The sequence below is a fragment of the Podarcis erhardii genome (genome assembly GCF_964252035.2).
Source record: "Podarcis erhardii genome assembly, chromosome: 1".
Classification (NCBI taxonomy): domain Eukaryota; kingdom Metazoa; phylum Chordata; class Lepidosauria; order Squamata; family Lacertidae; genus Podarcis; species Podarcis erhardii.
In genome coordinates this window covers 73,441,169-73,468,623 of record NC_138497.1, presented here as the reverse complement: position 1 = coordinate 73,468,623, position 27,455 = coordinate 73,441,169, and the positions used below count along the sequence as shown (strand labels likewise).

Below are 27,455 nucleotides of genomic sequence, written 5' to 3'. Positions count from 1 at the left end.
ACACTACTATCTTCTATTAGTTATTTCAATAACAGTTTTAGACTTTGTTTTTTTTTTTTTTAAAGTTCCATTTACTCCACAGACCACATTGGCTTGTTTGCTTTCTCATTTCTAAATAAGGAAGCAAAAACTAATTTTTTTAAAAAAAATTAAATTAAAAAAATGGTTGAAGAAAATAATCTTTGTAAAGTACAAAAAACCACACATTCAATTCTAAAGTGGAGTAGATATCTGGCTAAACAACCATCAAGAAACTCCAAAATCATCTCTCACATCATTCACACATCACTCACTTTTTTTCTGTTATCTGATTGCTTACTCACGCATGTTTTAAAAACTCAAATAATGAAAGGTGGTGTAGGAAGTAATCCTAAAAACCTCTTTACACTTGTGGTTTCCCACTTAACTACAGTCCCACCACCTGCCAACCAACCATAATGTGAACTCAGCTGACCTAACCATTTGTAACTCACTAATTCTACAGCTGGCTGCCTGTTTCCAGACTTCCTCCCATGCTTTTCTACCTCTGTTCCTGCCACAGGGAAGATAAGGACTGCTGGGTCTACAAATTTGTTGATCTGAAAAGCTGAAGTGTCGGACTATTTATAAATCAGCAATCACCTTGTAAAGATCCACTCATTGGATAGAGATTTTGGTAGATAGCCTTCTTGTTGAGAACCTACTGATAGATGTAGAGTGAGGTTTAATGCTCCTTCTACAAAACTTCCTACATTCTGATGCAGCCAGAATCCATGCTGCCTACTAAGGAAGGACTGCCTTGCTGGGGGGGGGGGGGGGAACACTGAAAAAGGATATGAAAATAATACCATTTCCCCATTGTTTGTGTCTGGTACAGTGGTAGCTCGAGTTAAGCACTTAATTCGTTCCAGAGGTCCGTTCTTAACCTGAAACTCTTCTTAACCTGAAGCACCACTTTAGCTAATGGGGCCTCCTGCAGCCACTGCGCCACCAGAGCACGATTTCTGTTCTCATCCTGAAGCAAAGTTCTTAACCTGAAGCACTATTTCTGGGTTAGCGGAGTCTGTAACCTGAAGCATATGTAATCTGAAGTGTATGTAACCTGAGGTACCACTGTACTTGAAAGAAAGATGCATCTGAAATAAGCATTGCCTTTGCTAATTTTCTAGATATTTTGCAGCGACAGTGAGTTTACCATGTGCTTTTGGCTTATACAGTCCCGATGTCAGCATAAAGTGTACTGCATCTCCAGGAGCAATAGCATCTCCTCTTGCTGGAAAAACAGAACCATCCAACAGCTTGGCTCCAATTGCAATTTCTCTGTCCAAGAAGCTGACCAGCTTGTAGGGGCCCTTTCCCAGAACTGTCAAGAGAAGGCAAGGTTACATTTCCTGTTGAATGCCACAAATGCTTGTATCGCACATGTTTATTGGTCAGTTTGTACAGTGGCAAAGAAAACACCACCATCAAATGACATCAGAACTATGAGTCACGTAAAAGCTGTTAGAGATGTGCAATGTTTGCAAGCTCAGCTTCAAAAATGATTTGTTTCAACCTTTTCTCCCTCTGTCAGGAGGAAAGTATCCGCGTTAGAGTTCTTCCCTATGTTAAAGCCCAGTGCTCATATAGATGGGGGGGGGGCCTGAAAACAATCATTTCCACCCCAAACACAAACATTATTATAGTGGGCTGCTAGTGTGTAAATGCATTGGATACCAAAAAATGGAACCAATTCGAGGGCAAGAGTCAGACCCTGCAGGCAGGGAGGGTCACCAAAGGTTTTAAGAAAAGCTTGGGCTTGTGGAAAGATTGTCATCTACCTCCCACAGCTAGTAGGGGCCAAGGGTTGGGCTTGTGCATATCTTAGAGCTACCTTTGGATTTTGGCAATAACATTCTGTTGTTTCTCCTGAGCCTGAAGACCTAAAGGAGAATGGACTTGCTCTGGAGATTTATGTACCCTAAAGGACATTTTATTTGAGCCCCTAGGATCTTTGTGATGAAGAGTTGAAAGGATGGGGCATGGATAATTTGCTTCAGACAGCATGAATCATCTGGGGCTAATTTGTCCCACCCATCCCGCTAACTGTGAAAAAATTTCACAGCACCCCAGATACATATGACAATAGCTAACTTAAGTCCAGCATGCAGACCTTTATCAAATTAAAATGCAGGGGGTGATATCCAATATTAAGTCATATGCTTAGTGGACCCTAATATTATGCAGGGGGTGATATCCAATATTAAGTCATATGCTTAGTGGACCCTAATAGTGGACCCCTAATATTATAGGTGCTCTGAAATAATGGACTAACGTTACTTAGGTCAATACCTAAGTAACGTTAGTCCATTATTTCAGAGCACCTATAATTTATGCAGACATCCCCAAAGATGTTACATGAAAAAAAGGGACCATATCTGATGTACTATTGCAGACCCAGGCTAGCACTGTGATCAGGCCCAGTGCTGTCAACATAATGGCAGTGATACTGGTTTGGGATCCATCATAGACCAGATCAACTCAGCCCCACCCCAGATTCAGCCCCATGCCCAGATTCAGGGAGGAGAGTGTTCCACAGACTCCTGATAGTGGGAGCAGCAACCAATGGACTTCCCACCTGCCTGCATGTTCTGTGAGGAGAAGGGGGGCCAACAGTGGCTGTTTTAGCAGGGAAAGCTGAGCAGAGGAACACCTCCACTCATTCCAAGCTACTGTACTGCAGCCTGCTGTAAAGGGCATTTAGATTGCTCAGTAAGTACTATAAATCAAAATGTATAGTGAATTTTGTAAAAAGCATGCAGCTTATCAATAAAAATTTGCTGCCAGACTATCAGAAGGCAGGATGTAATTGAATATATGCAAAAATGAATATATGCAAAATAATGAATTGGATCCGAATGTCCCTTCCTCTAATAGAAAGTGTCTTCCTCCAATGGGAAACCTGAAGGAAGGACATTTTCCATTGACGGAAGGAAGTATTTGGATCCAACCTAGTATATTCAAGCAATATTGAATCAAAATTCATGGCAACTAAGCATTTCCTATCCCCTTCAGAGGGAAGTGGAGCTGGTACTTAGCACCCATCCTGTCTGGTACACAACAAAAGAAGACTTTAGACCCTCACTGTAGTTTTACTGCACACATTCATATGTTTAGAACAATCTCAATATTATCTGAGGAAAACTCAAAAGAAGTCTTAAAGGAATGGAAAACTAAAACAATTTCAACCTGACTTTTTTAGATCCCCCCCCCATTACCTATGGCTGTAAAGATTGCTTTGGACTCTATAAAAATATATCTAAAATACATAAATATGCCAAACATGGACAGTTTCGTTTTGTACAAGAGAAAGTGATGCGTTGTTGATTTCTTACACCAATAATGAATCCGAATATAGTAATAACAGCTAGGGAGAGACTAACAATTATCAAAGCTTGCAAATTAGCTCCCTCTTGAGGCCCTTCAGGGGAAAAAACACAGAGTATATCTCTGGCAAGTGCACATTACATCTGAACATTTTCTGCTGTGAGTTGGGAAATGCAACTATTTTATTCTATTTTGTTTATTTTCTTACATTTTTATTCCAAGGTGTAGTACTAGTAGTAACAAACAGTGGTACAAATAGTAGTAACTAGTAATTCTAAGATATGGAATCATGATGCAGCAGTATTAGACGGTACAGTATTAAACATGATACTTGATAAAACTTGATAGTAAATATTAGGCAAATAACAGGAGAGGCAGAAGGAGGCAAAATTCTGGATTTGGCCATTCTTGACTGTTTTATGACCATTCCAGGAAAGATGCACCTGTACCAAATCTTGAAGTCATATCCAAGTGGCAAGTGCAGGTCTCTAACTCACAGAAAGCTTTCAAGTGCTGAGGCACACACAGGAGGAACAAGCATGGTAATCTACTACATTCTTTTATTACCTTCATAATCTCCTCTGCCTTAGAAATACTGTTCAGAATGTGAGATATTAGATGGAGAGTGCAGGAGTGCAACTCGCTCTCAAATGTATGGAATAATTATGTGGACCAGATATAAATTTGATCCACATTTGATCCTGGCATACATTTCAAGGTTAATCAGAACCGTACCTGTATGTTTAAACAGTAATGAATGCTGCTTTGATAAAACTAGATATGAAGATGTTATTTTATTAAAAGTGGACAGAAAAATACTGAACTGTTTTATCATCAGTTCCCCATGATTTGCTTACCTTTATTGATATATTCACAATCATACGCTAAAGGAAAGGAAAGGAAACAGTGAGCAATATAAATCTGGAACACAACTGGCAGTATGTTCTGTATACATATGGGCATATTTGCACAATCACATTCCATTTTTATTCAGACTGGGAAGAGAAATTAAGCCTGGCAAATTAATTAAAAACTCACATACTACTGACTAATAAATCTGATACAGAATGAAGTATCAGCTGCAATGAGCAGATGCTTATCCTTGTGTGACCTCTAGTGGATAAGAATAAGCTTGGTCATACATCTTTGTACATCTTTCCTGCAGAGATGAGAAATTGATGTGAATACAACAGCTTTTGCATCTTCTAGAGCAAATGCATAATGCCCAGCTTTGAACTTAACTTTAAAAGACCAGAAAGAAATCTGAATCATTCACACTTCTTGTACTTCTGCTTAAATGGAAAAAAAAGTAGAGCTTTTTGCCTTTCACTCACTACCAGTTGAGAGAATTCTTTAAGCACCAATACTCCTTCAACACAACAATGTCCCACTAAGCCTGGATCTCACTGCAGGGAGGATGGCTCACTTAACTAGGATGACCAGCAGAGATTGAGTGGTTTGTAAATTCTAGAGAAAGACAGCAGAAGAGATAAAATTCTAGACTGCCATGACTCAATAGGAAGCTATAAAAACAGATCCATCCCTGGCACTGGAATTGATTGAAAACCTGGCCTAGGAGTAAAAAGGCTACAGAACAGGGTATCAGTTCAATTTTCTTCTGCAAAAGGAATAGGGAATCCATAAATGCCTAGATTTTCTCACTAGCAAATTAGTAATGCACACATTGCAGTAATTAAAGCTAGGTGCAGACACAAATTATTGCATTCTATTTCAGCATGCAAAGAATATTTAAGCATACTTACGACACAATCTTAGAGATCTCCAGTCTACTGTAACTCCTTGTTGACAACATTGATGTGCATAGGCTGAAACACTTGTGCAGAAACACTCACAATCCCCTCCCTGGTTACAACCACATGTGTCTGTCAAACAGTTTGAATAAAACCAGGTGACATCAACCTGAAGAAGATAATTATTACTGTAACATATCATTACCTACACAAACATTGGCAACCCAATGTGTTTTCAGCACAGAGCCACAGAAATCTAAAAAGCAAGTTCCAAAGGATTCTGGCACGCAGCATTTACTGTTGATTTGTATTAAACAAGTTCATCACTATGTCCTTTCATATATGCCCTGTTGTTTTGCAACATTTGACACTCCCAGCCTTCACAGGTAAGCAAGGCACTGGGCTTTCATAAGAATAGGGACCTAGAGTCCTTCTCCCTACTTCCCTAGTTAGCACTTTTCCAGCTTTGGGAAAGAAATAGGAGGACTCCAGGACCCTGCCAGAGCCTCATGCATCCTTCCCAAAGTTTCTATATTGTAAATAAATATGAACTAATATGTAGAATTTATTGGCCTCCTAGCATTTATATACAACATTTATGATAGTTAAAACTGGCTCAGATTTAACAATGAAATAACCTTTTTCTTTTCTTCCCTGTGCCACAACTTGGTAATACCTTGTTCCTGGCACTATCAATTCATCAGTCAATGATGCTACACCATTGTACTGTGCTATATATTGGTGCTATATGCTGCTATATCTGATCGCTGCAAACATTTCACATTCCACAGTTAAGATTATTCTATGTTGGGAACATCTTCCTTGCAGTTCTAAAAATAGCAGTAACTGGTAGTAACTGCTCAGGATCATGGAATGGGAAGAGAGGAAAATAATTGCTTCACCTAATTGCTTCAGGTGAAGACTGCACACACTGTCAGCACAATGTGATCACTGCCAGCAGGTTTGGAACCTCACCAAGATAACGTAGAAACACTTTTTATGCGAATTGATGTCTTTATATTGGTAGGTGAGCATGCAGTGCCACAATTTGTGTTCAGACACTGGTTGTATGAACTGTCACCCCCACAGGTCAACACAAATTCCGGGTGGGGACTACAAACTCATTAGTGTTCCTGAACCATCAGTCTTACAGGTAGCTATATAGAACCCAGTTAGCATTGTCACTGTGGTTGTTCTTCCTGCCCATCCTAAATGCAACAGACTTTATGATCAAACTGTAAATGCAGGATCAGAGTTCTACATTATTCTAATATGGAATTCAGGAGCTATACATTAAAAACCTTAAGAATTATCATTATGCATGAGTGGCTACTTACCACTGGATGGCAAGACTCAAATATTTCACTTAAGAGTATTCCACATTCTTTCTTGGCAAATGGTTCTCTGAGTGGGTTTAAAATGCATGGATGCCGAATGTCAGAGCTGTCAACACACTGAATCCAAAAGCAAAATAATCAACCAGGAGAACATTTTCTTACAAGCAGTATGGTTTTCTAACTTTTAAAATAACCAAGAAGTGTAACATACACTAGGTTCTCTCTCTCTCTCTCTCTCTCTCTCTCTCTCTCTCTCTCTCTCTCTCTGTGTGTGTGTGTGTAGCACAGCTGTTCTGAACAGCACACTAACTGTCCCCCATGCATAAACACCTATAACCACAGAATAATTCACCATGTCTAACTGTCTATAATATGTATAGAGTATTTTCTTACCAGTCCCTAAAGTAAGATGACTATCAGTATGCTGCCCATTCTGATTTAAACAGTCACCAGGAGTTGGGATATGGACTCATGCAAACACACACACTCACTTACTCACTCACTCTTTAAGAGGCATTGATATACTTCTTCTTTAAAAGCCTACTTTTTTGGTCATGTTGCTCCCCTTATTCCTCCCTGGCCCCATGTACTGAGAGTGGCATATTACTGCTATATGTTTGCCAAAAGGAGTGTGCTGTGGGTTGGAAAATCCAACTTAGGTATCATAAAGCTTCTGAAAGTGCTCTCTATTGTCACTGGGGTTTGAATAAAAACAAAGTTACACAATAGTACAAACAATGTAATACTTTTAAAATTATAGTTTTTAAACCGTTGTTTAGCACTACTATTCAGAACATGAAAGCCAGTAACATACAGTGCAGTTGGTGCTTGATTTTAAATGATAAAGAACTAAGTAGTGAAATAGAATGAGTGACCACTCCAATTATTTACCTCTACAGCTGCCCAGCTACTTCCAAATTCTTGTGCATTTGTTAACTCAAAATTTTCTGGAGTTCTCATTTCATTTATTGTTTTTGAATCAAAATTTCCACATAATCCTGTCAGCACACCCTACAAAGAAGGCAAAGTTATTATGACCAGTTGGTGGCATTTTGTTTTCTAATCAAAAGTCCTATAGAAAAATATCTGTTCCCAAAGGCATATAATCAAGTGCCCAGTAGTGCGCTTCAAATATTCTTAGACTACAACTCTCAATATTTATGACTATGACTATTTATGATACCCTGGATATGGCAATGCTCATTATTTACTACAATATTTCATTTATACAATAAATCTAAGCTTCTTAATATGTTAAATATGTTAAGATTATATGTTATATATATATGAATAATATGTTAAATATACGACTCATTCTAGCCAAAGCCAAACCCTTGGAAATCCCGTTGACTTCAACTGGACTGTTAAGTATAATGCTAAATCTCTCCAAGAAAAATGAATGGGGTTTCAAACTGCTTAACTGTAACTACATCATACTCATAATTAGATGAGGCAATGTGCTCTTACCTGCCACTGAGGTCCTATCTCTACATGAACAGTTGTTCTTTGATCCCACATTACTGTGATGTGTTCATTGGGAAAGTGAACAAGTGTGAAAAAACCAGCTTTCCATATATGCACTTGCTGCAGTTTGTCTAGGTAACTCAATGGACTCTGTTAGGAAAAGCCAGCCCACACATATTTACTTATTCATTTAAAGCATTTTTATACCATTTCATTAATATATATCACAGCAATATAATATCCAGTAGGAAGGCAATAAGTGTACTGAGTACTAGTGGTCAGGTTTAACAAACATAGAATGAAAGCATAGTGTTGTTCATGCATGCCGTAAAGCTATCACAGCAAAGGCCATCATCCAAGAAGTCACAAAGTGATCACAGGGCCTCATCTGCTCATCCCAGTGCATGGGCAGATCTATATGGGAGAAGGCACTTTCTCAAAGTAGGATGCCCCAGCAGCTTGTTACAGGTTATTTATTAAGGGTTTATGTGCTCATGGTGGGTTGCTTCAGCGAACTGCTGCACAGCTGTATTCTGTACCAGCTGCAGCTTTAAGGACAACCCCACATAGAGTGTGTTGCATCAATCCAGTCTCATGGTTATTAATACATGGATCACTGTAAAAGGTAAGATAAAGGACTCCTGGGTGATTAAGTCCAGTCAAAGGTGACTATGGGCTGCTGCGCTCATCACACAGTAAAAGCTTGTGTAAACTACATTTAGAAGAACAAGCACTTCAGTGTCTTCTGAACATCTCTCTAGGTTAATATTATTTAATATATGGGTCTGTTTTTTCAAAAGACGTGACGTCTCTTGGCTTGAAACCATTGTTTAAATTATGCATGCTTAGAGGTTGCTTTGAACCTATGTCTAATGTTCAGGGTCCACTTTGCATTTTCCCTGCATGCTGCTTATCACCTTGCTTGACACACACACACACCAGCACATCCATCATGTGATGTCAGGTGCAAGTATGTGCAGTGCAAAACACAAAGGCACTGAAGGGGGAAATATGTATATGTGTACCAGGGCTGGCTCAAGCACAAGGCAAATTGAGGCAGTAGTCAGGTGTGGGAGAAGAGGGTGGCAAACATTTGTAGGCTTGCAGGGTTGGTGAGCAGAGCAAGCAGGGGCAGCAGTCCCCAGTAAAGTTATACCTATGTGTCTTTTCTTCTTCAGTGCTAGAGCTTACCGGATCTCCAGTGTCATCGTCAAATATTATGAATGATTTTCCAATGTTAATGAAAATATACTTTCTGCAAATGATCCCAGTGTTGAAGCAATTCACGTTTTCTATGATGATCGATATACTAGTAATTGAGGAACTCTGCAGAAGAGGGAAAAAGCAGCTGGTTGCAACTTGTTCACATTTGATGAAAACCTGTCTAACGTGTCCAATTCTCCAGCCACTCTGATCCCACCCCTTAATGATATCTCTCTCTGGCTCTGAAGATAGAACTCACACAGAGATGGCTGGTGAGGTAGTGCAGCAGGTAAAAAAATGCCACTAGTCTTACCTTTTAATGCAAGCTTTATTCAACTTAAAATTTAAAATAAGTAGTATGTTGGTTTTTTAGAAAAAAGCAAAACTTTAAAAAAAAATCCTCAAAGTCTTACCTTAACCAGGTAAACCTTACAATTCCCAATGTAATCAAAGGAAAGTCCATCAAAAGTTCTGTAATGGCGGTCTCCATACGTAGTACACATTGATGGGCAAGGATGAAAAGTGCATTCAAATGACCCATGATAGCAGATGCTGGTGATGGTGGAAAGAAAATCAAGAGATATAATTTCAAAAGTAATCGTAATTATCAATGCACAAATAAGTCTGTTAATCTTCTGTGAAAGCAAAATGCATTGACACTCCTCCTGATCCAGAAATCCAGTTCGGACACAAAGTTGTTGCACATGCAACCAATCCATACATTTCAGTGAGTGGATAAGATGCACATGCATAAAGCAATGTGTATGAGTTCTGCTTCTCGGCCCAGATTGCTGGACCTAACTGAATGCTGCAGTGCCAGACAACAAAAACCTCATAGCATCCCACTTTGGGAAGAATAAAAATGTTTGCAGATTCCATGTGACATTATATAATCATCTGAATTATAATATATTGTAACACTAAACTGAACACATGTAAAGTAAAAACTCAAAATGAAAAGTAGGAAATAAATGAAACTACCTGAAAATATTACAAAAAATCATAGAACTGTATCCAGTTACATAATGGATCACATAACAGATCCATGGAAATAATGGTGATGGCTAACTTGGCTCCATTAATGTCACTGGATCTGCTCTGAGCATGACTTAGTCTGATACAAATAATACAAAATATCAAAAATAAATGCCACATTGAAAAATAGATATACAGTGGTATTGTGAAGGTGTTTGTTTTTTCTAAATCTACACATGTATTTATAAAAATGAAATACAATTAGTCCAATTTCATTAACACATACAGTTATACGTTCACTGGATATCCATTAATAACAAAATCTATTCTTATTCAGTGTGATGTTAGTCTAATATCCATTTCAGCATCAACCTGAGATATGAACAATAATCAATAATACATATTTACAATAGGAAGATTCATTACTCGGAGAAACAATGCCCCCATGATTCTGGACAAATAGAAACAATAGAGCATGTGCTTCTCCAGTGCCCATATTATAGACACATCCGAATTAACCTCATCTCCCCACTACTCCATAAGTACCCAGGGCACACAGGACAATCCTATACCTCTCTGCTGCTTTCAGATGCCAACCTTGCTACAACATACAATGTTGCTAGGTTCTGCATAGCAGCATTCAAAATTCATTGGTTGATGACCTGCACCACAAACTAGATTTTATTACACTCATATCAGAGTGCTTTGCAAATTGATAGTCATAGCCTCTTATATACTAACCTTTTATGCTCTTCCACATCCATTTAATGCTCCTAACCCTTCTTTTAGCTTCTTATAGTCTTTTATATATACCTTCTGTTTTAATAATTTTAGCTCTCCAAAACGTTTTACAGATTTTAAATGATTGTACCCAACCCTACTTATGCTGGTCTATGACCGTAATAAAGATTTGATTAATTGATAAATATTTACATTCTACCAAACTCACCTTGAGTATCTTGTAAAACATATTGGGGAAAACATATCACACTATTACAAGCATTCTATTCATGCAAGCTTGCCAGACAAAATTATCCCCCATCCCCCTACACGCTGTTTTGGGAGTTGTTTTGGGAGTTCTCCTGACCCCCTCAAGCCAAATTGGGAGAAGAGGGCACGACGGGTAAGACCCTTTGACCCTTGTGCTGGGCTTTCACTGATAGAGCTTGTTAGGTGAATCCTGCCCACTGAGCTTTCTTCTATAAGCAACGTGGATATTGCTAGCATATTGGTGGGTAATTGGAAGTTTATACTGTGGTGAAGATTCACTTCTTGACAAAATCAGAAAATAAATACTAATGATCTAATTATCCTCTTCCCTGTTATATTATTAATGACTGGGTTTAGACTTCTCAAAGAATACATTATGCTGTTTCAGAATTACAGCAAGCCCTTCATGACATCCTCTACAGGGAACGAATTTTTGTGTGTGCAAACAATTATTGAAAGTTAAAAGTGTACAGGCCTTGGGGACCAAGGGAGGTAACACGGGGTCACTTTACCTTCCTGCCAAGTAGAGATGGCTTGTAAGTCGCTTCACCAGTCGGCCAAAGGGCTACAAATGTCTTCTAGAGCAGATACTGAGAACCTGACAAGAGGCAGAGGCAGTCAGTCAGCACAAGGCTGGATTGGGCAAAGACATCCAGACAAGGCATTGACTAGTGCTGACTGGACCAGCCTAGATTACTTTAGGCCCTATAGAGTTGTGCAGGCCCAGTGGTAACCAGATGGAACAAATTAGCCAAACTGGTCAACAGGGGTTAAGATACTGTTAAGATACAGTGTTGTGGTTGCAACACTCTGTAATACTTCTGCTATCAGTCTAGATAATGGGAAGAAGAGGCATAAGATGGGGTATTATTTCCAAGATTTTAGAAGTCACACATTTGTTTGTTGTATGGAAACACCAGCATATCACTGGTTCAGAAAAATGGGTGGATAGTGAAGGACCTTGCTTAAGAACTGTTGTATGAGTATAAACCACTGTTAAGCAAATGATGCTGTAACAGGATTTGTTTATTTGGGTTTTCGTCCAAATATGAAAAAGGCAAGGAGAAAATAAGGTGATTTATGAAAGGAGACTAAGATACATCTTTAAAATATGTATGTATATTTGGAAGTGGAAACTAATCTAGGAAAGGTAGTTAATATTGTGTTTGGATGTTAAGGGAAAACTATACATTACAGGCTAATTAATGCAATAGTCCCCTATGACTTCGTTTTTAGAAAAAAGTGAAGCAGCTTTGAAAGGAAGTTGTTTGGCAGAAGCAGATGCTTCACAATAATGGTGGAATAGTGTGGTGCGATAGTGTGATTACCTGACCTCCCAGCAGTTGAGTCTCTGCTGCTAACAGGGAGAGAGAAGTGTATGAGCAAGGAGACAGGAATGTCAGCGCAGTGCAAATGAACCAGAAGGAGTGCTAGATTGGCTCTGTCAGTGCATTTGCAATGTTCTCCTTCCCGCCTCCTTGCCTTGTCCCCTCCCTCCAGGTAGGTAGGAGTGACTCTGCTGTCAGAAGGTCAGTTGTCACTGCATCATCTTTCACAGGTGCTTCACCTTTCCCAGACTCCAAATCAGTCCTCTAGAGTTATTACACTGGTTAATTTATAATTTTTACCCATAGCTATCCATCATTTTCCTAATGCATAATTTAGTTATTAAAAACTATTTTAAGATGGATATTTTTTTAAAAAATCACTTAAATGCCAGTATATGCATTTAAATACTGAAATAGGAAAAAAACAAAACAGCAGTTCAGAACCAGAATAGTATAGTTGCATTTATAACATGAGATTTTCTTTTTTAAAGTTTCTACTCACCATGTATGGCAGGAAGAAATTACTTTATCCCCAGGAAAGTACTCTTTGCCTTTCCAAGAACACGGGCATTCATCTGGCTTGAAACATGCGTCACCATGTTTAACAAGGCTATAAAAAACATCAAATAGAAACTCATTGTCAATTATATTTTTACATTTATGTAAATTTGAAGAAACAGTTTGCATGCATATATTCCTGGTTGCCGCTGAATAATTCCACTGAGCATCGGTGGGGGCATATACTTGTGAAACAGAGCACTGATGCCACAGTCACGATCAGACAGGTACCCATGATGTAAGCATTGCTATTACTTTTGCCCTAGTTTTGACACTTGAGGTGTTTAAGAACATGTCTTATTTCTCTGACTGTAAGCCATTTTAACCTATTTTTAATACTGTGTTTTAATGTTGTTACTTGCCCTGAAACCTTAGGATGAAGGGTGGGAAATAATACCTATTATGATTAACAGCTAAAAGTGTTTTAAAATGTGCTCTCCCTCACCAAGAGATATCGTTTCAATTACTCTTTTTCAAAACATTTATTAAACACTGCATTTTGTTGCTGGTTTAACCATCACAGTCACCTAATCTTTTCTGCGATAAAAAAAGAATTTAACAAATTTGCAGTAATAATTCCCCCCCCCCCATCTAGCATCTTCTACAGTCATCTAGAAAAGTCCTCTAGACTAGAAAAAAAGTTAGCCAGCGAACATTTCAAGTATTGGTACTGGATAATTACCGTAGTGCCAGGATAACAAATACATCTTTTTACAAAGTCTTTGGCATGATGACTGTTTTGGTCAATGTCTAGACATAAATGCAACCTAAGATTTCACAGGAGCACTTTTATAAAAAGATGAATCACTCTTTTGTAAACTGTCGAGCAATAATAGCCAAAGCTTTCCTGAGTGTGTTTGCTTTCTCTAATTTTACAAGTTATCTAGAAAATGTTTACCGGGAAAGCAGTAACTTTTTCTGAAAAACAACATTTATATTAAACTTTAAAGCTATAATTTTATTTAAAGCCTGTTGGGAGTTGCTGTACCATTTCAAGTTCTGCGTCACTTTATTGGATGGCTAGTGAACTACAAAGCTGAAAATTCCCACTGGTTTAAGCTACCAACTAAGTAGGCCACATTTGGAGACAAAGAGCATCACTTTGACAAGGTGAGACCAAAGTGCAAGTTTCATGTCTGTAATATTACCCTGCATAAAACAAGTGTTAACAGCTTTCTCTCTTGGAAAGCCAAGCAGCCAGATTGATTACAATGATCTAAGAACTCAAAAAACAAAACAAAATGCCATTTTGACATTTTGGCAGGTGGTCTCCACACCTCAAAATGAATATTGTATAGCTGGAAAAGGTTCAGAAAAGGGCAACCAAAATGATCACGGAGCTGGAACAATTCCCTTATGAGGGAAAATTACAACATATGGGGCATTTTAGTTCAAAAAGTAAGCAAGCAGGGTGGGGGCGGAACATAATATAGGAATATGCTTAATGTGTAGAAAGCACACAGACATAACTTTTTTCTTTCTCTTAATAATGCTAGAACCTTGGCCCAGCTACTGAAGCTGCATGCTGGAAAATTGTAGCTAGACAAGGAGATACCTCTTCACACAGTGCATAATTAGATTATTAAATTCACTACAGTAAGATGTAGTAATGGCCACCAGCTTCAATGACTTTAAAAGGATTTTAGAGAAATTCATGGAGGATATCAATGACTTCTGTGTGCTACCTCCAGTATCAGAGGTGGTATGTCTCTGAATACATACTGCTTGAAAGCACAAGTATGGAATGTGCTATTGCTTCCCATGGACATCTGGACAAGATGGGCCTTTGGTCCAATACAGCATGACTTTTAGGCACTTACTACAAATGACTTTATTTCTATTATATGTCAAGGTTCAATACGATGCCTACAGACCAACTGAAATGATGGACCTTTTTATAGATCCTATTACTGAGCTTAGGCATGATTTAATTTCACTGGCATCTCAATCATATGCCATTTATCAGCCCCTACTATTAGCAGCAGTTACCAACCACACACATGAATGCATGCACAGAACAGAAACTGAAAGGAACAGCGCTGAAGAAAAACATCTCACCTACACTCATCACCAAGGGCCACTTTAGATATTCTGAAGAAGCAATGGCAGAGGAAGAGTATATGATTCTTCCACACATTTCCCTTTAGGAGATAGTCACATTGACCCTCATTAAAATTTTAAAGTAGAAACTTAATATTGACAACTTGGTAAAATGAGACTTTCACATTATTTTTAGTTGATCATAGATCAATCTTATGCCAGCTCAGGAGAAGGCAAGCCTGGATGTTGTTAAAGGCAAGTCATGATAGATTTATAGTAAATTCTGTTTATTACTAAGATCAGCTAAGCGATAAACCTCTACACACCTCCCTATCAGTAAGCCTTACACAATGAAGCTTACTCCCATGCAAATAGGCATAGGCTTGCACTGCAAGTATCAAAGAAATTCTATGGAAAAGCTATTATAGAAAGAATGATTTAGCAACTGGGAGGATGCACACTTAAAATGAAGGTTATTGTCAAGCTTTTGAACTAAATACGTAAAATACCCTTCCTTCAATCCTGCATCATTTTTAAAAGACAAGACAACAGTCCATTTGAATTTATAAAATACACTGCAGATATGCAGACTGTTCATTTTACCCCAAGGACAACAGAAGAGTACTGCTGTCACAAAAGGTGGTTAAAAGAAATTACATTCTGTCTATGTTATTACATTCTGTCTATGTTATTACATTCTGTCTATGTTAACTTCATTAACTGCACAATCCTAATCATGTCTATTTAGAAATAAGGTCTACTGAATTCAGTAGGACTTATTCCCAATTAAGTGGGGTTAGGCTAGCATAATTCTCTCTGGCTATTGATAAGAAACATTCTTGGGCTCCATTAAAATCATTATTTTCTTGTATAAATTAGAAAGTGATGATTTTTCTTTTCTTTTTTAAAGCAAACCTTTCAGGAATTCATTTAAGCTTCTTATAAGTTATTTGATCTGGTATGCCACCTGTTTTACAATGAGAAATATTTTTTCTTTTGAGACGAGAAAAAAGCAAGCAGAATATTCCGAGAACCTTATTTTCATTATTCTTGCAACATTATTCTTGCAAAAATACCATGGACAGTGCCAAAGTTCAGAACTGGAGGAGGGAGGTCCATAATTGTGAACCTAGGCGCACTCAGCTTCTTTTGAGCTGAACACAAGCTCTACTGGAGATTTCCCCAGTGCCATCACTTCCCATCACTGCAAATGCCTCTTTTCATTCCTTCTTTTAACTGACAATATCTTCATTACACTATGGCTGGCATCTGGAACGGCAGTCATACAAGTACCAAGGATCCTGGAAATGTAATTTCTCAGGACATCTGACAGACAGTTTTAAGAACTTAGTAAGGCACCCTGGAAATTTTGATTGATCTGTTAGATTTGTTACCTGCTCTTCACCCAAAGACCCTGACAGGTTATATAAAAAGATGAAATGCATGCATTCACAGTAATAGCAGCAGAGGTGGCGGCATCAGTAAATATCTCACCCTATCCCTCCCAATACCTGGATAAAAAGGCGCATCTTGACCTGCTGGCAAAAGCTGTATAGTGACACTGTAATACATAGCTCAGATGGAAGACACACACAAACACACACTTCCAGTTGCTCCATCTGCACAAGCATTTCAGCTTGCCAAATGGAACAACCCCCATTCTTCTCCCCCTGCATGCCAATTTTGGAGGCGGACACACATGAGGGAAGGGGAAACCCCACTGCACAAGCGGGACTGCTGCTGACAAGGTTGCTTATGTGAATCCCACCCAAATTTTTCATACAGAGATACTGCTTTTAATAAAACGGGCCCTCTGTGGAAAAGATACCCAGTCTGGATGTTTCTATACCAGCCTTAACCAAACTGTTGCCCTCCAAACCTTACCTTACCTCCAAACCATGATGCCTTATTAATAAAGATGTGCAACTGTTTCCATAGTTAAAACAATTCCTGTTTGGGAGGAACTGTTGGGAGTTGTAGTCCCAAACACCCAGAGGGCACCAGATTCATTCCTGAAGATATTGAATGAGTTCTACAATGGGTACAAATGCCCCATGGAAAAGATAACAAAGCTGCACACCTCCACAGGAATAAGAATGGACTGGAGGTTGTTTGATCAACGGAGGCTTTTTAACACTGCTTCGTTGCATGATGCTTGCTTTTTTGATGTCCAGCATATGACAAGATGGGAGGAGGATGAAGCATCCTCTTGCCTCTGCTGCCAAAATAACTTGAGCTAGCCATAGTCATCAAATGTCTTTGACTTCTCAAAAGGCAGAAGGCCATACTACCAAATGTACACTAGGTGCTGAAGTGGCCATAGGTTTTATACTAGTAGGATAAAATTGAACTTGTGTTTGTCTTTACTTACCCCTGAGGACACATGCATCCTGAAAAACAAGGAAGATGTGCCGATATAGTGAGGTTTAGCAGTTGGTTTTCACATGTTCTCTCCCTGCCAAGCTCCATAGTTTGTGGATTACTGCAGTTTACATAGATCTGGTCATCTGGACAGTCATGAACTACAACAAGAGAAGACACACATACATCATACAGTGGTGCCCCGCAAGACAAATGCCTCGCAAGATGAAAAACTCGCTAGACGAAAGGGTTTTCTGTTTTTCGAGTTGCTTCGCAAGACGAATTTCCCTATGGGCTTGCTTTGCAAGACGAAAACGTCTTGCGAGTTTGCTTCCTTTTTCTTAAAACCGTTAACACCTGGGGAATCCGGGCTCCGCAAGATGAAAAAATCGCTAAACGAAAAAACTCGTGGAACGAATTAATTTCGTCTTGCGAGGCACCACTGTATTTAGTTTGCTCTTTACCATAAAACCCAAAGCACCCTCTTTAAAGCTAAAGTCTAGCCAGATTCCTCCATTTTGTATTTATACATTTTGGTTCTACACATCTAATTCTTTAGAGAGTTTTTGTCCCTCTCTCATCACACTAAGAACTCCAGGCAATCTGATGAAACTGACTGGAGGAGAGTCATGGACAACTGAAACTACTTCCTCACACATTTCATCATTAATTTATGGAATTTGCTAAACGAAAAAACTCGCGGAACGAATTAATTTTGTCTTGCGAGGCACCACTGTACAAGGGAATTCTGGATTAAATAACATCTTTATGTTACATACCAATGTTGTTTTCCTCACAGTTCATCATTCCATCTCTGCAGTGGCTGAAACAAAAATGCAAGAAGTCAGGACCATCAGAATCTTCTTGTATAAACTTAAGAAATCTGGTCAGAGTTCTTCAAAGAAAAGAATGGTGCCAGTACTGTACATACATGCTATTTTCCCTCTGATTTCCCTTTTAAGAAACTCTTGCACCAGATTTCCCAGGATTCTTTGGGGGAGGCTATGTGTTTTAAATTGAGTATTAAAAGGTAAAGGGACCCCTGACCATTAGGTCCAGTCGTGGCCGACTCTGGGGTTGCGGCGCTCATCTTGCTTTACTGGCCGAGGGAGCCGGCGTGCAGCTTCCGGGTCATGTGGCCAGCATGACTAAGCCGCTTCTGGCGAACCAGAGCAGCACACGGAATTGATTATTAAAGGTGCTTTAAATCTATGGTGTGGATGTGACCCAAGTCACAAATCAAATTAATATTTCAGACCTCAATACATACAGTATTGAGCAGGTGAAAAAAGATGGGGCCACAAGGGAAGCAGTCTTAAAAATTCATTCTTAGCCCTCCAAAAGCATAGCTAGTGAAGGCCCATACAGACTGTGAGACAGGTCAGCTGCAGGAGCAGAAAGAAAGAATGCAGTGGAAAGGGACAGTGCCATCTTCCCTGTTCTCTCCCTGTGGCTGATCTGTGTTCCCAAGTCAGAAAGGATGGGGGAAACCCAGTGTCTGCTAAACACAGCAGCATAAAATTCTGCCAGATGGTATGCTTGGCAAATCCCACAGAACATTAGAAACTGCCCTTACTGTGGGAATAGCTTACCATTTTCCCAATGATGTGATTATGTTTTCTCCAGGTGAATAGTCAATACCCTGAAAATAGCAGGGACATTCATTTCTATAAAGGGGGGAAAAATAGAAAATTTGTTTCCATGGAAACAACACAGATTCCCCCTGTTATAAAGATGCATTCACTTTAAAAATAGTTATTAACATATTCACAAGTATTCTTGTCAAACACTGTATACTGGAATGCATTCCTATCACTGTACTACCCACAGCCAATAATAAATAACAAATGGCAGAGCCTATGGACAAGCATTTATGTACTGTTTCCCCTTCAGCAGTAATCCATGCTGGTCACAAAATATATTTTCCAAGGAAAACAGAATGAATAGAGCTGTGACAATCAGAAACCTCAATAAATTACCTCACATATTCTCAAGATAATAGAACTGCAGGATGATGCAAATTTGGTAATCTCCAGTAAACTCTGAGCACTAAAAAAATCCACATGGAAACATGGCACAACAGGCTCTTCAGAGCATGAGACAAAAATGGACTTAATCTGCTCATCCATTCCCAGGTGAGGGTGCAGGAATGCTTAGCTCTATCACAGAATTGTGTGTGGTTTCCTATATATACATATGTTTCTCAGCACTGTTGCCTGTTTCTTCACTTGAAGCAAAAGCAGACAGTCTTGGAGGGGCCATTCCAGTGCACTTTCTCATACTTTGAGGCAAAACTGACAGAAAAGTTTGGCCACCCCAATTTTACAACCATCTCATATAAGCATCAACGAACCCTGTATTCCCACTGCTGGCTAAATGCAGCATGTTCCCCACCCCCCCAGCCTCTTTAGTTTTGCAGTTCATTTCATGTCTGAAAGTTAAACCAATTTCTCAGCTAGTCCCTTAAATCTGAAAATATACTTTTACAAAGTGGTTGGTGTCAGCACTACAAATTATACCTACTGTTGCACACATCTGTCAGTTTTGATGTTCAGATACATTCCAAGAGGACAGGTGCAGCCTTCAACACAATCATCACTGCACGTCTCTGGCACAGAGAAAGCTTGGCAGGATCTGCCACAAGTAGATACACAGGTACTGTACTCCTTTGTATCTTCACATGAAAGAGCTAAGCAAATGAAACAGACTTCTCATATTACAAGCCAAACGCATAAAAGGCAATCCACTCTCAAAGGCCTGTAACACATTTCATCCCACACACTGGGATGGTTTCTTGCATGCTTATTTGGAAATAAGTCTCATTGTGTTCAGGGGACTCACTCTCTGGAAAATGTGCACAGAAGTACAACCTAAGCCCAAGTTTAGTTAGCCCTAAATCATATCCCTGTGTATTGCTGGCTGTGAAGTGTTTACACTTTTACTACGCAAAGAAAATTATTTATTTATTTATTTTTTATACAACATTTAGGCCTGAATCTTTTTTCCACTAAGACCCCCTTAGGTTACTTTACACAGCCACCAAGTACTGTAAACTAGACTTGCAAATCACATTGGATCCCACTTAAATGGCTAACTATAACTGTGTCATTTAAACAAGAAAAATAAAAAATAAATGGGGCAAAGTGAGCTTAGTTCGGAGGAGGGAACCAAACAGAAATTTCCCTTAATATATTTAAATAGGAATGGCTTGGACCAAAGGTACCCTTCCACTATTAGTGGAACAAATCATCCAAAAATGGAACAGCTGTTTCCACCCTAGCAGAACATCACTGCATGCACTAGTGGAGGAAGAAGGGTGCGGGGGAGTGCACCGCCCTCGGCAGCGTGATCCAAGTGGGGCGCCATCGCGGCTGCCCCCCCCCCCGCACTGGGCGCCACACCCCCGCCTGCTCCCCCACCCCCCGGTGCCAGAGCATGAAGCTCCACCACTGACTGCATGACCAAATCACCCCAAATACAGAGAAGTTCTTCCATTTGTGCAAGACTTGTACAGGATCTTTTTTCAGATCTTTTTATAGCCTACTATAATCATATACTAGACCATACAACCATCTCCCTGGTTCTGCTTTGCACCATATCTATGTGCTTTTACCTAGCTTGAATGTGTCATTTAGCTGTGATTATGCCCCTTGCTTGCCTGGATGAAACAAGTTGTTGAGGAGGGTGTAGAAACAACTGGTTTTTGCATGGCTGGAATGTAGCATACTGTAAAACAGTAAGAGTCATATTCATTGCTCTGCCCATTTTTGCCTCTGGACCTGCATGTGTGACCCAGAATATTGTTCACAGTGGTTCCCAACCCAGCTTCACAGTTTGGGCTTTCCTCATTACCATGTTTCTCATCTAGTCATGTACCACTTTGATCTACTGTAGCGCACGGTTATTTCAATCTAACCATGTGCATTCAATTTGGATATCCAGCAAATGATTTATCAAATTTAGATTAGTCTTGAAATGTACACAAGATGTCAGACAGCCATTAAATTAATTACATGCTGAACAATAACCTACCACATTCTGGGACGTAACTCCGAAAGTCTATCACCACTCCATATCTGTGGCACAGGTGGGCATAATGGGACAGAGCGGAGCACATGCAGATCTGCCCACATTTACAGGTATCTCTTCTGCACTGTTCAAAGTAGGGGAGAGGACTCAGGTAGGAGAAGCATGGGGCAAAGAGTTCTTTTGTAATGATGCCACAAGCTTCTGTTGCATAAGTGGCTGTTAAAGTAAATGATAATAAAATAACCATGTTAGAGTCTCCAAATTTAATAGCAAAGGCTTTCTTCTGTGGAACAAACATTACTTTTTACAGCTTATCTGATTCAGCCATAGATAAGCCACAGCCAACTGCAGAACTCTACAACTGACTACAGTCATTTTTATGGGAATTTTCCAAGGAAGTCTCAAATAGCAATCACTATTAATATTTCTCTTCAGTTCATCAGATATAAATTTTATTACTATATTTTCAGTAAATAAGGCTCAGTCAGGGTCATGATATTGATTACATATATTATTATCATTGTTTTATATTACTTCTTCTACACAATCCTTGACAATAATGAAGCATGAAATGCATTTTTTGTCAGCTGTACAACTGATCGATGAAAACTCAAACAAAATATAACCAGCTGGCTAAAATGACCTAAAACACAGATATGCTTAATTAGGAATACTAATAAGAATGCCTTTCCACACTCCTTTCAACACACACACAACATCATGCTCAAAGTGGCTTACAACAAAGAGAACAGCAATACATCTCAAAGTCAACAATATCAAAATCAATTTCATAACCAGAATAATAAAACAACATCATTGTAGCAAATGTACCATTGTAGCAAATGTATACACACCAAAAAGAAATCAATACTATGGGTTATTCAGAGTCAGAAATTTCAATGGATCACCACTGAGTAAAAGTTAATTGAATATGACCCTATAAATGCAACAACATTTTGCTGCTGGCAATAGCAGAAACTACAAAGGAGCTTGAAAGTTTCATTTTGGTACTAGAAACATTCCTCCCGTGATGTTGCTCACAATTCCTCTCCTGCAACAGCTTCTTATAATGCTTCCAAACCCATCATCAATATCTGTCTATAATATCATCACACTTACCTGATTGTAGATGAATATCACATGGATCCACTGGTGAATAATCATGCTCAAGACCACAGGCAGATGAAGTTTTCCAGGAATTTCCAAAAAGCTGTGGTGTACTTTCTGGCACGCCTACTGGAGATCTTTCCCCCATTAAAAAAAAAACAAAAAACAAAAAACAAAAAGGATATACTTCAAATATCAAGTACAAACAACAGTAATTCAAAATCACGGTGTTGTCTCATTAATTTCAAGACACTATGTACTGGATTCATTGTGGTTTATTTTATTTTATTTATATCCTGCCCATCTGACTGGGTTACCCCAGCCACTCTGGGCTGCTTCCAACAAATTAAAACACACTAGGGAAAGTCTTCCTCTTATGCATTCTGTATTTTGTACTTCTCTATAAGAAAATACTTATTAAATTAAATATTTGTGGATTAAAATCATTTGAAAGGAAATTTAAGTGGAGCATTCTTGCTCCCAAGAATCAGACCCTTGAAAGTAACAAGATATATAATATTACAAGATCTATCTTCGGGGTTGAATTTCTTCAACATTATTATTATTTAATTAATACTAGGTTTGATAATCAAATTTTATATTTTATTCTTCTAATAAATAGCTACTATGTTTTTCTATACTGTTTGCGGGGGAGAATCAATATTCATGAAGATAGATGTATTTTTTAAAAATGTTAATGATACATACAAAAAATCATCTTGCATATTTCCGTTGAAGGTCCCACAAAGTCCTATGGTATCATCTTTCCATTGAGCATCAGCTTTGAGATAGAGCCTCAAACCCTTCCAGTCATACAGTATTTGTAATCCAATATATGACTTTATTTGCAAAAATACAGAGGAAATTTTCCGTATTTCAAAAGCATCTAGTAGATAAACATTGCAGAAAAGTTGTATTAATAGTAACCTACAATATTCTCAAGAGATCAGGAGTTGCTTTTACTCTTCACAGTGTGTTTAATGTTAGTTGCAAATTAACCTCCTAATCTCTACTTGAATTTAGCCCAAATAAAATTGTTTTGCCGAGATCAAAATATACTCTATTTTACTCATACCATGAGCCCTCATCACCACCACCTTTTGCAAGCCTACCCAGGTGACAGGTGGTGACAGGAGGTTCTCAAGGAAGTCTAGATACTATGAGCACTTTTCAACACCACAATGTATCCTTGTGGGTAGCAGCAGTGGGGGTGCTGATGAAGGGTTGACTGTTAAACTCCCAATGATGGAACTGACAGCAAGATAAGATCTGGAAAGAATCAAGCTAAAATTTGCTAAGTACTTAATTAATGATTTGTTGTTCATTGAAGCCTCCTAAAACTAATTTGTTGCTCAAGCTGATTCAGGCTGAAGATAGCTTGTTCATCAGTAAAAAGGCTTCCTTTATGTATATCACTTAGTTCATCTATCTATCAAGTGTGGGAAACCTTTGGCCTTCCAGATGTGGATGGACTGTAACCCCATCAGGCCAAGCAAGCATGGCCAATGGCCATGGATGATAGGAGTTTTAGTTCAGCAGCATCTGGAGGACCACATCTGATCTACATGGTGAGATGAAAGGGAGTGAATATACAACTAACATATGGTTCCAGGGGTACCATGAGATGATGTAGATATTAGAGGAAGGAAACAGAGGGTTAAGTGAAGCTATAGGAGAAGAAATAAAACCAGAATGATTGACATGATGGAATTAGGGCATGATATGTAGACATAATTTAAATCATAGCATTTTCACTGTAGCTAAGTGTTATTTATTTTACTTACCATCAATATAAGGCAGATTTACTTTGTACTGATCATATACCAAAACATCTCCTGAATGGGTCAGAGTCACTTGCTTCTTGGAATCTTGATTGAGAATAAGACTGACTGACTGGATACATGCTCCATCTTGATTCTAGAAATAAATTGAGGAGTAGCATTGTAAAATAAGCTTGGGATTAAGACCTATTTGCCTTTTGGTAGAATTTGACAGGTGTAGAGCAGGAAAGTATCTCCTGGGAAAGCCACGGGTACACAAAAATCAGTTAATAATTTGCTTGGAGATTTTACAAACCACAAAATGCAGTGCTATGAAAATGAGAACACCCAGTAAGATGAAATTTATAATTTAAGAAGATAAGAATAGCCTGCTGGATCAGGCCAATGGCCATCTAGTCCAGCATCCTGTTCTCACAGTGGCCAACCAGATCCCATGGGAGACCTGCAGGCAGCTCACGAGCACCAGAACACTCTCCCCTCCTGTAGTTTCCAGTAACTGGTATTCAGAAGCGTACTGCTTCCAACTTTGCTAGTGGCAAAGCAAGTTTCAAGACTTGGATAGACGTAAGCTGAGATATATACCCTAGATAAGGTAGAAAAGCCCATACCTGAAAGGTAAAGCACATGCCTTGCACAGTGGAACCTCGGGTTGCAAATGTGATCCGTGAACCCGCAGCGTTTGCAACCCGCAGTGCCGCGTCCGCGTCTGCGTCCGCGCATGATGTGATTCAGCACTTCTGTGCATCCGCAAAGCGCAATTTAGAGTGCATGCGCGAGTGCCAAAACCCGGAAGTAACCCATTCCAGTACTTCTGGGTTTGGCACGTCCATAACCCGAAAACGTGCAACCCGCAGCGATTGCAACCCGAGGTATGACTGTACACAGAAGATCCCATGGTTAATTCTTGGCAGCTACTGCTAAAAAATGGCCAGGTAGCAAGTGAGAGAAAGACTTCTGCCTGAGACCCTGTACTGGTCAGACAGTACTGGAACTAGGTGGACCAATCGTCTGGCCACATACAGCAGCTTCCTATGCCATTTTCAAGATGTCCAATTAAATATAAAAGCAAGCCTTTAAATGTTAACAGCAGTAGATGAATGTGGGAGTATATATTGGCTACATATATCTGTGTGTGCATATGCATATTGTCTAAAATAGGCTCTAAAATTCTGGCAATAATTCTCTGATCCAATGAATTGTTTCTTTCATAACATTGACTCCGCTAACTATCAGCAGCTGCCTTCTCATGAACTGTACCTCACTCATCGCCAGACACTTAATAGAAATTCCTATATTAAAATATCCTTCTCATCATAACTAACCACAAAACCTAGTGATACTGTCATTTGAGACTCAGATAAGGCTAAGCTATGCTGATCACTTGACTGATCCTCTTTCAAAAAGTGTTTAAAGCTAAATTTTACATCATTCCAAACTCACTTGCTGCATGATGATTGCTTTTGTCACCAAACCTGAGGCTCTAAGGGACTGTACTCTTTGTGATTCAATGAGTCGAAAACCTGTTCAGGTGTTATCTGGCTGTTGCTGGAGGTGTTTTTCTTTTTCAGTATAGTAATCTGCTTTATTGCGATAGAGCTCTAGCATTTTAATGAAAATTTCTCAGTAACTCTACAGAAATTCAAGGCTCAGGGGAAAAAATCAAGCTTGAAATAGAGTAATTTATGCTAATGTTTAATTAAAAAAATGCAACATTTCCTTATCTCATAATTTGGTGTTTCTACATAAGACATTTTAAGCAACCGTTTTCAAAGATGACAACTAGAAACCAAGCATTCAATATTATAGTTTATTATATTATTCACAAATCAATGCATCATGGTTGTTGTTAAAAGCACAGTTTAACTGAATCAATCCTTATGAGTCAACGCCTTGTGCCTTGAGATTTTGTAGCTTCAAGTTTTCGTTAGACTGTGTTTGATTAACAACTTAGAAAAGAAAATGCTTGCAAAGTGGCTTTGTTGGAAGAAATAGTGCTTTATTGTATATCCTCACAGAGACACTAACAGGTTATTAAAATGGTATGTGTACAGCTATGGACTCTGTGCAGGCGCTTGGGAGATTATATGCCATTCTAAAACTGCCTTTCTAAGGCACTCTAGATCTTAACAATGAACAGTGTATCCTTTGTTGGACTTGCCATCTGCAAGACGAGTTGAACGTAGAAAACATATTATATTACCATATTATTAAAACATTTTACTGAAGTCAGGGGTAGCTAATACAGTGCCCTCCAGGTGGAATACAACTCTCATCATCCTTGACCATGCTAGCTGTGACTGATGGGAATTGTAATCCACCAACATGTGGACTTCCAAACTGCGGGAGGCAGTGGAAGACAGGAGTGCCTGGAGTGCTCTGGTCCATGGGGTCACGAAGAGTCGGACACGACTAAACGACTAAACAACAACAACAACATGTGGAGAGCACTACAGCGGCTATCCATTACTTAAGTAGAAAACTATAAACTAGATAAAAAACAAGATAAAACTAGATAAAAAGCCAATATTTTCAGAACCTATAAATAGAGATAAAAAGAGAAAACATATATTTTTTACAAAAAAATAAAAAATATATATCAGGTGAAATAATTCTACACCTCCCTTGGCAAAAGGTTTCAGCACTGTACTGTTGACTATTTCTTTACATAACCTCCTGTTACAACACCACAGGCACCATTAGCCAATCAATCCCAGCATTTGACACATGATTTCTGGGGAACAGATTAAAATTGTGCTTACTGGCTTCAGCTTTATATATTTGTTCATTGTTTGAACTAACTAACCGCAATTTTCTGAATGACACAAACACTCGAAAAATTGGCACTACTCACATACTGGCAAAAAGGGTGAAAATTCCCTGCCAATGACAGCTCTGAAAGAAGGACTCCTTCTTTTGGTTTCTATGGAAGCCGCCCAGAGTGGCTGGGGAAACCCAGCCAGATGGGCGGGGTACAAATAGTAAATTATTATTATTATTATTATTATTATTATTATTACTACTACTATTATTATATATTACATCTGCTCTTTTCATAGAACCACCGAAGAATAATAATGAGAATTACCTTACTGGATCAGCCAAAACCTGACTGCTCCAGCATTTAATTTTCAGTAACATCCAGTCTTCCTGCTGTCTACCCTGTAGTGGACGTTAAGGCCCACCCAG

General features: G+C 38.9%; 2 protein-coding genes across 2 annotated transcripts in view; one reads left to right on the top strand and one right to left on the bottom strand.

Moving 5' to 3' along the window:
• Window positions 1-27,455, top strand: part of USH1C (USH1 protein network component harmonin) — a 123,987-nt gene that overhangs the window by 23,287 nt on the left and 73,245 nt on the right. The gene's annotated exons all lie outside the window — the stretch shown is intronic.
• OTOG (otogelin) overlaps window positions 1-27,455 on the bottom strand; it is a 95,728-nt gene that overhangs the window by 47,334 nt on the left and 20,939 nt on the right. Inside the window, exons 16-32 of the mRNA XM_081840006.1 lie at window positions 24,273-24,405; window positions 23,197-23,374; window positions 22,501-22,625; window positions 21,385-21,597; window positions 19,876-20,041; window positions 18,945-19,019; window positions 18,132-18,175; window positions 17,363-17,513; window positions 12,896-13,003; window positions 9,514-9,652; window positions 9,089-9,223; window positions 7,901-8,047; window positions 7,325-7,444; window positions 6,434-6,550; window positions 5,109-5,265; window positions 4,203-4,229; window positions 1,175-1,342 (exon numbers count right to left, since the gene is read on the bottom strand). Coding sequence (XP_081696132.1) covers window positions 1,175-1,342; window positions 4,203-4,229; window positions 5,109-5,265; window positions 6,434-6,550; window positions 7,325-7,444; window positions 7,901-8,047; window positions 9,089-9,223; window positions 9,514-9,652; window positions 12,896-13,003; window positions 17,363-17,513; window positions 18,132-18,175; window positions 18,945-19,019; window positions 19,876-20,041; window positions 21,385-21,597; window positions 22,501-22,625; window positions 23,197-23,374; window positions 24,273-24,405 — 2,203 coding nt within the window. The remainder of the gene's footprint in view (window positions 1-1,174; window positions 1,343-4,202; window positions 4,230-5,108; window positions 5,266-6,433; window positions 6,551-7,324; window positions 7,445-7,900; window positions 8,048-9,088; window positions 9,224-9,513; window positions 9,653-12,895; window positions 13,004-17,362; window positions 17,514-18,131; window positions 18,176-18,944; window positions 19,020-19,875; window positions 20,042-21,384; window positions 21,598-22,500; window positions 22,626-23,196; window positions 23,375-24,272; window positions 24,406-27,455) is intronic.